The 10,766-nt window shown below is 33.2% G+C and overlaps 1 protein-coding gene across 1 annotated transcript; it reads left to right on the top strand.

The window, feature by feature from the left end:
- Positions 1-6,834: 6,834 nt before the first annotated feature.
- Positions 6,835-9,925, top strand: LOC145639345 (actin-7-like). Its single transcript, XM_081690571.1, has 5 exons — positions 6,835-6,970; positions 8,215-8,287; positions 8,379-8,772; positions 8,871-9,484; positions 9,575-9,925. Exons 2-5 carry the CDS (start codon positions 8,228-8,230, stop codon positions 9,638-9,640), a joined length of 1,134 nt encoding a protein of 377 aa, XP_081546697.1. The 5' UTR covers positions 6,835-6,970; positions 8,215-8,227; the 3' UTR covers positions 9,641-9,925.
- The last annotated feature ends 841 nt before the right edge of the window (positions 9,926-10,766 follow it).

Here is a 10,766-nt window from a genome sequence, read left to right as displayed (position 1 = left end):
GGGTGTATTTTGGATAATTGTTATGGGAAAATTTAGTTCATTGGGTATGAGAACAATGAGGAAGTCCTAATACATTACCGTTATACACAAGCAAAATTTTACTACTGAAAGTCCTAATAGTTTTACTGAGATATTTTTTAAGTACTACTAAGAGTGTTTTATACTACTGAAATCATATGTAGTAATACTGTTTCAGTAGTACTATATGACCTCTGTCAAAATGTTATTATTTACAAAATTGTCATTGTTATGTATTTACTTTTACATAACTGTGAGGTCCCGGGAAGCACTTTGAGAACAATATACATGTTGCTGAGTTAGATCAAGATTTTCTATAGAGGTGTGCGTGGGGTGGGGCGGGCATAAACTCAATTCGTGTTGTATTGAGTTATGATGGTAAATTTGAAATCAAAGCTCGTGGTACAGTCATACAATACACTAGTAGTGGGCAAACCTCGTTTGTGTTAAGTCAGACTAACAACGGGCTTGTCATCCTTAATTTGATGTTCATAACAAGAAGGTTGTCACCCTCAAATTGTATCTTCTTGATTCCAATGCGACAATGGACGAAGTAGCTCCCCTAGTGGGAGTACGTTGTTGGGTGCTTCGACATTAGTTGTGTTGTCTCAGCCCATGCCAAATCTTAATTTGCTTTGATCGAATCATTAAAGTTGAGTTTAGCGTAGCCTGTTTGCAGCTCCTATACAAGAAGTTACGGTGGCTTTTGGGAAATTTGAATGATATGGATGAGTCTAACTGTCTAAGGTTTCTTCATTCAATTAGAGGTCTTTATTTTTCCATATACTGATATACTCAATAATCCATAGAACTATGAAGCTAGTGACATTATGGTTGGAAACTTTAAGGCAAAAAATACTTAATCACCTCACTTAAATTAACTGTACAATAAGTTGACCTCCATAATCCTAAAATAGTGGATATTTCATCCACTCTTAATGGCAACTTTTGATAGTTCGAGAAAATAAAGGGCCAATTTTAACATGCCATTTAAAATGAAGGCCATTTTGATTTTTGACATAAGATAGGGTGACAATAAGTTAACAACTTTCTTGGTAAACTACTCTCAATCTATTAGCCTAAGAAAAAAAATGAGAATCACTTTGCATAATGATAGAAGTTTGATATCATAACTTAAAAATCAAATCACAATATAAGCTCTTTAGGAGTAGAGATTCCCTTATCCTTTCCTTTCACTCTCATAAAGCGTAGCCAGTAAACCCAGACTTAACTAGTGAAAATCAAATTGAACATGAATCTAAACTAATATTCAACTACCTTATTTTCTTAAAAAAAAAATCCAAATAAAAAAATTTAAAAAAAAAATAAAACAATATATTGAAAGTAAAATTCACGTATCTATAGGTAGTAACTTTAACAACACGTAAATGGGTCAATATTTTTTGGTCACTCCTACAGTAGTACAGTACTTCAATTCCCAGTAGTATGAGTAAAAAGGGTGTAACTTTAAAAACATTAGTGGTACTTCCCTTAGGAGACAAGTCATAAAAAATTGTCCAAGTTTAGAAAATAATGGAAAATTGAGATTGCTTACCTTTCAAAGAATCTCAGCCACTATTTAAACCTTACCGGTATTTTCCAATTAGCTTAACTTCCAAATAATCCCAGCCACTACCATCCTACCTCTTTTTAAGTCTTACTACCACTAATACTCCTCTCCTATACTGTATGCTTTGACAATGAGTCTTGCTCAACTCCTATTTATTAAATTGACAATCTTTTATTTTTTTTTTTTTTTATTTGGTAAGGTGAATGAGACTCGTGGTTCTTGCTTGTATCAGCCGACCTTGTTGTCGACCTTTTTATTTTAAAGTACAATAGATTCATTCAAGTCATAAATATTTACCATGCGGATCAAGATGCAATAAATATATTAGAGATGAGCTTAGGTCGAACTGGTATGAGGGTTTGTCAAACACGGCACGAAAAATGGCTTAACCTATCTCAAATGCGACATGACACTAGATACACATTAGTGGGCCATAGATTGTTCATGAGCACGAGCCCGTCATGTGCATGACTGGCCGACCCACTAGTTATTTTTTATCAATTTGACAAAACGTATAAAGGGGTTTGTTGGGTTTGACCTGTTTTAGCACGTTAGCCTATAAAGCATGGATCGCTCTTACTGGAGATATAATCATCACAGATCACATAGAACTTTCCGTGGGGATAAGTAAGATGATTTCATCCTTAGACAATTTGTTGTAGATGTTTGATTAATTCATCAAAGCATATAGAGAAGTATTCAATGAAAACTCAGGAATTCATTGAAATTAACTCCAAATAAGCAAGCTAAGAAAGGAATAAGAGAAAAAGGCTATAAACCAAACTCAAGGCCGGTGCCGCCTTATTGCCAATCAATCTAAACAGCCTAATTAGGCCCTACATCGTTAGTCCATTGTACACTTAGGAGATTCTTTTTTAATGTTTTTTTATTTTTATTTTTTTTCCTAGTAGAATCTTGATGACATTCCATGCTTTTCTAACAGCCAAAAACAATGATAAAAAAAAAATGAATAATAAAATCGGTGCTTTAATAATTTTATGGGGAAATTGAAACCATTTTTGTTACAATGACTTAATTAGTGTGAAAATTTTGGCAAAGACAGTCGGATTAATTGTAAACCTTTTTTTTTTTTTTTTTTTTTTTTACACGATTAATTGTAAACCTTAGCATTTGGCATCTATGATATGGAGTACTTTCTTCTCCCTCCTTATAAACCTAGATTTTCTTTGTCTAAAAGGGACATGGAGTACAATGTATCACCGACCTTTTGAATAAGTTTGTATTATGTACTTCGTATAAGTTAGCTAAGTAAAAATCAGGTGGATAGAATGAATCATCGTTTGTAAAGTAATTTTGGGGAGTAGTATTATACTAACCACAAATTTTGTAACATCAAGAGGTAAGTGAAAATTAATAAATTATAAAACCCATTGGTTGTATTGTAATTTGTTTTCCCTAATGTTACAATTATCATTTGGTATATTACATGGGCCAAAAGTCTTTCTTGAAATTTATAACCAAAAATCAATATCATGAATATTCCGTCATTATCTCTTCATTTTGTTTGTGATATTATTCAGTTAACTATTTCTACACAAAAACTGGTAATTACATGGATCTCCCTTAATTGTGCTCGTGTGTGACTGATGATTATTAAACAAAAGGAATGCCTATTTGATCTGAGAGTTGAGAAAGAAAGAAGAATGACCTAATCGTTGTACGTTCTAGGGGATATATCTTTGCCTCTCAAGACAATATACAGTGTGATATATAGAGATATGCAAGGAAAATAATTATAAAAGAAAAGGTTGAAAAATCAGAATTTTGTCGACTATATTCATCGTCAAGAGGCAGTAATAATAAAGATCGTTAAATAGAGAACTTGTGATATATAGAGTAGTAATTTGTGATAGATTGTTATTAATAATTTATGATATATTAAGGGCATATATGTTCATATTTACTGAACTAAGTTGAAATGAGCTGAATTGGTTGGAGCTGAACTGAACTGAATAAAGTTGAAATGAATATTTTATGAGAGAAGGAAGTTAGGAGCTAAACTGAACTGAATTGATTGGAGCTAAATTAAAATGAACTGAACTAAAATTAAGCTGAAGTGAACAACCCAAATAAGGGTCTGTTCTCTTACGTTGAAATTCAGTTCAGTTCAGTTCAGTTCATCAGCTCCTAATTTCCTTCTCTTATAAAATATTCATTTCAGTTCAGTTTAGCTCAGTTCAGTTCAGCTCAATTCAATTCAGTTCAGTTCAGTTCAGCTGGGTTCAGTCAATGAGAACAGGCCCTAAGTGTAATAAGGACTAGTGGAAATTAAAGTTAAATACTAAATTCAAATTATGCAATGACAAATATTGCCACCGATTATATATGTACATATGGAGTATATATTATTCTTCAATGCCAACTAGTTATGGATTAATTGATTAATTTTGTAATCAAGGTTGTTCAACCTTATTGATTCATAACTAGCCTTCTGACCCGTGCAATGCACGGGTTATTCATATAAAATTGTATTGAGAGATAAGTGAAGAAATATCAGTAAGTCATTATAGGGTATAATATGTAATCGGAAACATGATTAAAGAAATAAGAATTATGGAACTTTATTCGAAAAAAGGCTTAAATAGAAGGTGGAAGGGCTAAAATTAAAGAGAGAATAGAAAAAGGTTGAATTAAAGGGGAGAGATGAAGATGAAGAGATAAAGTGTATATGAAAGATTAAGTATAAGTTTAATGAAAGAATTAAAAAAAATGGTATAAAAAAAATTAATAGTGTAAGATGACATGTGGCACTATGGTTAGAGAAGTGTAATAGAATGGATGAGGACATGTGTCTTTCTTAGTTTCTTGGTTATAGTTTTTAAATACTAAGTATAGATATAGATATATTTTCCTTTAGTTTGTGTCTAATATTCTATTTATCAATTTGTATTTTTTTTTAATGAGTTAATATCAATTGTACGTATAAGTAATTATTTATTTATATACGCAGTATATGTTATATGTGTAGTTGAAGATCAAAAATAATATTATTTACTACCCATGCTTTTTTTATCTTTCTATTTTATTATACGTCATTTGTTCTACAATTTTTGGTTCGGATACATTATACTATACTTTATTATATGCTTCACATTACAATTTTTTAGACTTTAATTTTTTAAAAATAATTATTTTCACTGCCTCTCTTTCGTATTCTAAAAAAATATACATTATCGTATATACATCGTATTATATATATTTTTCAAAAAAATAATTAATATTCCACAATTTTCACTCACACCTCTATACATCCCATAAAGTAACAATTTATCGATCATCTAAAACTATATGCCTTAATAATTGTCAAAATTAATATGGTTTGAGGAAATTCATTTAATTTTAGTGGTAGTTTTTTCATGATCTTCAAATTTTTATGAAACTAACTACCAATGTTATTTAGTATCTCACCTTTGGCATGAAAGTAGCCACTTGAGGAAAGGAAGAGCATTGTGCAAACAAAAGCTTGATTTTCCAAGAATTGGCAATCTTTGATGCCTTTGATTATTAATCAAATGAACCTAACATTATATTGCAACTATGCAAGTCTTATAACGAAATTTACCAAATCTATTTATGATTTATGAAGCAAACTAACTATATAGGTGCCAATAAGTTCAGGTGTTTACACCAAACTTGGTTACATGTGTATAAAACTTCTAAAAATAATAAGAAATCCCTAAACAATAAAACATTATCATGCTTTGCCGATGTATTGAAAAAATATGTTTAAAACCAAATTTTGACAAAAGAAATTCTTTGTCTAACATACACAGTTTAACATAGCAAAGGAACATAAAATAAAATTGAGCATTAATTTAAAATAAATGATTCAATTCTACCGTTTGTGAGATTTTCTTTAATTTTGGAGCATTCCTTCATTCCATACATAGGTTGATAGGTGCGCAACATAACCATACAACACTTTATATTACCGAACTAAATTTCAATCCCCCTGCAAGTTTAACTAACAATATATCAATTTTATGACTGTTTTAACTCTATCCTTATTTTTATATGAATGAAAACCTTATAATTTGACTATCACTCGTTATTCATGTATACTTTATAACACATAGAGTACATGATAAGTTGTCCTCAAGGTTTAGATTAATATATTAATCACATAGTAAATCATCTATTCTTCATAGGATGCACTAGGTGTCACACTTTTTAATCTCACATTCTCATTTAGGGCTTGTTCTTTTCAACTTAATTTCATTTCAATTCAGTTCAATTTAGTTCAGTTAAGCTCCATTCAGTTCAATTCAGTTTCTAATTTCCTTCATTCATAAACAATTCATTTCATTTCAGCTCAGTTCAATTCAGCTCCAATCAATTCAGTTCAGGTCAGCTCATTTCAGCTCAGTAAATCAGAACAGGCCCTTAGTTGAGCTATTATACAATTATCTCATCACCACATGATAATTTATTACATATTTCATCGGAATATCTTTGTCTAGTATTAAACTAAAATAGTTGTCTCATTCTCATCCTCATCCTCCAGACCTCCAGCATTCACCATTCTATTTCAATTAGATATTACCTAGAGATTTTCTAGCATATAATTAATTTCTATTAAGAAACTGAAACACACCAATTTTTTCTCGAACATTATAAAATAACAAACTCGACAACGATTTTCGAACAAATAACATGTAGGGCAAAAAAAATTCCTCAAAAGGAAGAAACATGAACACCCAACTTAAAAAGGGGTTGGAAAATAATAACTACAATAACCCCAACACAACGTGCTTCCACATTCTCTCAATATTTTCTAGCACATGAATTCACAACAACATTCTGTCAAATTTCTTATAATATCAATTTTCTAAAATAATTATGTCTATTTCAAAAGAACCCCAAAATAATTAAATATAATAAAAATCTAATTTCTCCAAAAATTTAAAAAATAAATAAATAAAAATTAAAAAGCAAAAAGTGACCACGTGGACAAGTACGTGCTTCCAGCTCACATGATGTCACACCGCCCGCCCTCTCTTTCTCTCTCCTCCCTGGAACTTAAATCATTGTCCTCATTTTTCCCCAAATATTTTCTCTATTTTTAAATTATTTTATTTCTTTTTAAAATTATTAATATTAAAATAAAATAAAATAAAAACCCTCTAATTTTTTTTAAAAATATTTGAAATGAAGATGAAATAAATGTAAGCCGCATTTACATTTCATTTGCATTTCATTTCGGAGCTTCTCCTTAACATAAAGGATAGCAAGTCACTCATTCAATCGCCTCTCTCTCAAAATTCTCGCTTTCTCTCTCTAAATTCTCTCTCTAATCTCTTTCACTTTCTCTCTCTACTTTCTCTCTCCTCTCGCAGCCGCAAGCTCGCTTCGTTCTTCAAGGTAAGCGCTAAAAAGTTCTCGCACTTTGAATTTCGGATCCTCTTTTTTGTTTTTGTTTTTAATTTTTTAGATTAGATTCAATTTTTTTGTAATTTGTGATTCTGGATCTTTCTTTTGGCTTTGAATTTGAGTTTGAATTTGTTGATATTTGATGATGATTTGATGATATTTTGCTCGATTTAGTGTTGTTGATGGTGGATTAGTTTCCGATCTGAAGTATTTGGTTCAGTTGACTTGAATTGATTGTGATTTGACTAGCTCGATCTGCTGAAATCTATTGATTTTGTATAATTTTTTGTTCGATTTATGATGCTTGACGATTATTGAAATGTTAGGGTTTACTGTAATTGATAATGACATTAGATTCAGTATTTTGGAGATGCTTAAATGCTCGATTACGGTCATTTGGATCGATTTGCAAGTTTAATTTGATGAGCTGATTGCGATTTGGAGATATGAAACTGTTGATGAATTGCTAAGTTTGATTCTAGATTTCTGTCATTCGGAGATGCTAAAATGTTACGAGTATACTGTTTGATGATTGTTTTGCTTGAATGTTAGATTTCTGTCATTTGGAGATTCTAGAAGTAGTATTTGAATGTGAGGTTGTAATTAGTTGACAAGCTATTTGGTTTAAGTATGATTATATGTTCATATTAAAGCTGTAGAATGCTTATAACTCATATTGTTGAATTTTAATTGGATCGGATGAATTAATAGTATTAGACTCACTTTATTCAATATATGATCGTGTACTTTGGTATGAATAGAATGTTGAGAAATTTGTAACAAATACTAAAGCTTGAATTAGAGATCTAAAAATTAATTTGCTCTTTTTCAGTCTTTTAAATCAAGAGATTCCTAAGAGGTTGGTTTTTCTCTGTTGCTGTAAGGTCGTTTGACATTGTAGTTCTTTTTGAGTGAATTAGTTTGTAAGAACAATTGGCAGCATGAAATGTGTTGTGATTGAGTTTGGTGCAGAGGTGCAAATAGAGTTAAGAATTCGAAACAAAATTCAATTGGCATTGACTAATCGCCATGTATGTGTCATCATTGAAGTTTCAAAGCTGCTGTTGTAATCAAGATTGAGTCATGTTGAACTAATAATTATGTATAGATTGTGTTTATTTGATTGTTTCATGTTGAACTAGTCTGATGATGAGATATGGGTGATAGAGTCCATTATTTATTGTGCCTACAAATCACAATTACCTTGTATTGACGTGTTGACTGTGTTTATGTAGTATATAAATCGAGATGGCTGATGCAGAGGAGATCCAACCCCTTGTCTGTGACAATGGAACTGGTATGGTCAAGGTAAGATGACACTCTTGCACAACTTGCAATTTTTCTTAATGTTTAATGGTTTGTGTTGGATCTAAATTTGCTTTCGTGTTTCATTGTAAAGGCTGGATTTGCCGGTGATGATGCTCCAAGGGCCGTCTTCCCAAGTATTGTTGGTCGTCCCAGACACACTGGTGTCATGGTTGGTATGGGACAGAAGGATGCATATGTTGGAGATGAAGCTCAGTCCAAGAGAGGTATTTTGACCTTGAAGTACCCAATTGAGCACGGTATTGTGAGCAACTGGGATGATATGGAGAAGATTTGGCATCACACCTTCTACAATGAGCTTCGTGTTGCCCCTGAAGAACACCCAGTGTTGCTTACTGAGGCACCATTGAACCCTAAGGCTAACAGAGAGAAGATGACCCAGATCATGTTTGAGACCTTCAATGTGCCCGCTATGTATGTTGCCATCCAGGCCGTTCTATCTCTGTACGCTAGTGGTCGTACCACAGGTTTGTAGCTAATAAAGCTTTTATGTTTTCCTAATTTCCCTGTATAATAATTGTCTGCTGTCATGTTTGTTATCATCTCATTTGTGTCCATTGAACAGGTATCGTGCTTGACTCCGGTGATGGTGTGAGTCACACAGTTCCCATTTACGAGGGTTATGCCCTCCCCCATGCCATCCTCCGTTTGGATCTTGCCGGACGTGATCTTACCGATTATCTCATGAAGATCCTTACCGAGAGAGGTTACATGTTCACAACATCAGCTGAACGGGAAATTGTCCGTGATATTAAGGAGAAGCTTGCATACGTTGCTCTTGACTTTGAGCAGGAATCAGAGACTGCAAAGAGCAGCTCTGCCATTGAAAAGAACTACGAGCTTCCTGATGGTCAGGTCATTACCATTGGAGCTGAGAGATTCCGTTGCCCAGAGGTCCTCTTCCAGCCATCATTGATCGGTATGGAAGCTGCAGGTATCCACGAGACTACCTACAACTCCATCATGAAGTGTGATGTCGATATCAGGAAGGACCTATACGGTAACATTGTGCTCAGTGGTGGTACAACTATGTTCCCTGGCATTGCTGACCGTATGAGCAAAGAAATCACAGCTCTTGCTCCCAGCAGCATGAAGATCAAGGTTGTTGCACCTCCTGAGAGGAAGTACAGTGTCTGGATAGGAGGGTCTATCCTTGCGTCTCTCAGCACCTTCCAACAGGTACTGCATCGTTTATGTATTTTATTGTTAGTGTTTTGTTGCAGTGTTTTGATTTCAAAACATATAACTCATAATGTTGTGTTTTTACAGATGTGGATCTCCAAGGGAGAATACGATGAATCCGGCCCATCAATTGTCCACCGAAAGTGCTTCTAAGAAGATAAGTTTTGAGATTGTAGTCCTACATAGTCTCCTGTTGTCTCTTTGTTTTTCTTTCTGTTTGGTCAAAAAAAGAAAAAAAAAAAAACGTATTAGTGTGGTGTATGATTTGATTTGATTTGGTCGAGAGAGATGGAGAGGGTTTAGGAGCTTGTGGTTTTTTTTGGGACCTAAGCTTGGAATTTCTATTGTTTGTTGTAACTATTTTTCGAGAATTATGGTATGTAATCTTTGCGGATTGCAGAATGTTTAATTTCTATACTCTACTATTTTTCTGGGTCACACCTTGCTGCAGCCTCAGGTTTTTGATCTTCTCATGTGGCTCTGTTTTTCGCCATAATCTTCAATGCTTATGTGAAACAAAAATAAATTGTGGATTTCAATTCTCGATATCTTTCAGATTATGATAACTATATTTTTCGGAACCATATGAGCCTTCATGGATGAGATTGTTGAAGATGACTACATTTGTGGTTTGTTTGCTAAAGGTCAGAATGTATTGAAAATGAGGTGATTTTTGTAGGCATTTGGTTTTGTTTGTTTTGGTCGTTTCTTTATTTACTCCGTAGTTCCGTATGACTCACTTGGCGACACATTGACAATTAACATTGTTTTTGTTGGTTGCCTAAATTACAAAAGCTTCCTTTGTTCATTGAAAAGAGATGTAAGGACTTGAATTATGTAGGAGCGCTTTTTAAAATCAGGTTTGGTACCAGTAATATCTTTCTGAACTAAAAATACATAGTATTCGAAGTACATTATACTTCCCTTCCCTTCGTTGAGATAAAGGATTAGTACTCCGTACATTATACTCCCTTTATCACCGAGCTAGGCTTGGTATAGTGGATAAGGTTGAATCTCTCATCCAAGAGGTTGGTGGGTTTAAACTCCCTAAAGACACTTTGGGGGTGTGGATTTCCTTATTCTTTCCCCCATTCCCAAAGTACCTAGCCTGTTATCCCGGGTCAAGTGAACCTACTCCCCTCATCGAGATAAAGGATTAACTATTTGAGGATTAGAAGATCCGCATGGAGTGGCGTTGTAGCAAGATCAAAAAATTTTAAAACTCCATAATTCTGAACTGAGTATTACAGCTTACAAGAGTTATGTGATGGTGTAGACA

The sequence above is a fragment of the Chenopodium album genome, chromosome 7 (genome assembly GCF_948465745.1).
Source record: "Chenopodium album chromosome 7, dcCheAlbu1.1, whole genome shotgun sequence".
In the NCBI taxonomy this organism is placed as follows: domain Eukaryota; kingdom Viridiplantae; phylum Streptophyta; class Magnoliopsida; order Caryophyllales; family Amaranthaceae; genus Chenopodium; species Chenopodium album.
This window is presented reverse-complemented; position numbering and strand designations above follow the sequence as displayed.

Coding starts and splice junctions, on each gene's coding strand:
- LOC145639345 (XM_081690571.1), top strand. CDS start 8,228: ATGGCTGATGCAGAGGAGATCCAACCCCTTGTCTGTGACAATGGAACT. Junction 8,773..8,870: donor CGCTAGTGGTCGTACCACAG/GTTTGTAGCTAA, acceptor TCCATTGAACAG/GTATCGTGCTTGACTCCGGT. Junction 9,485..9,574: donor CTCTCAGCACCTTCCAACAG/GTACTGCATCGT, acceptor GTGTTTTTACAG/ATGTGGATCTCCAAGGGAGA.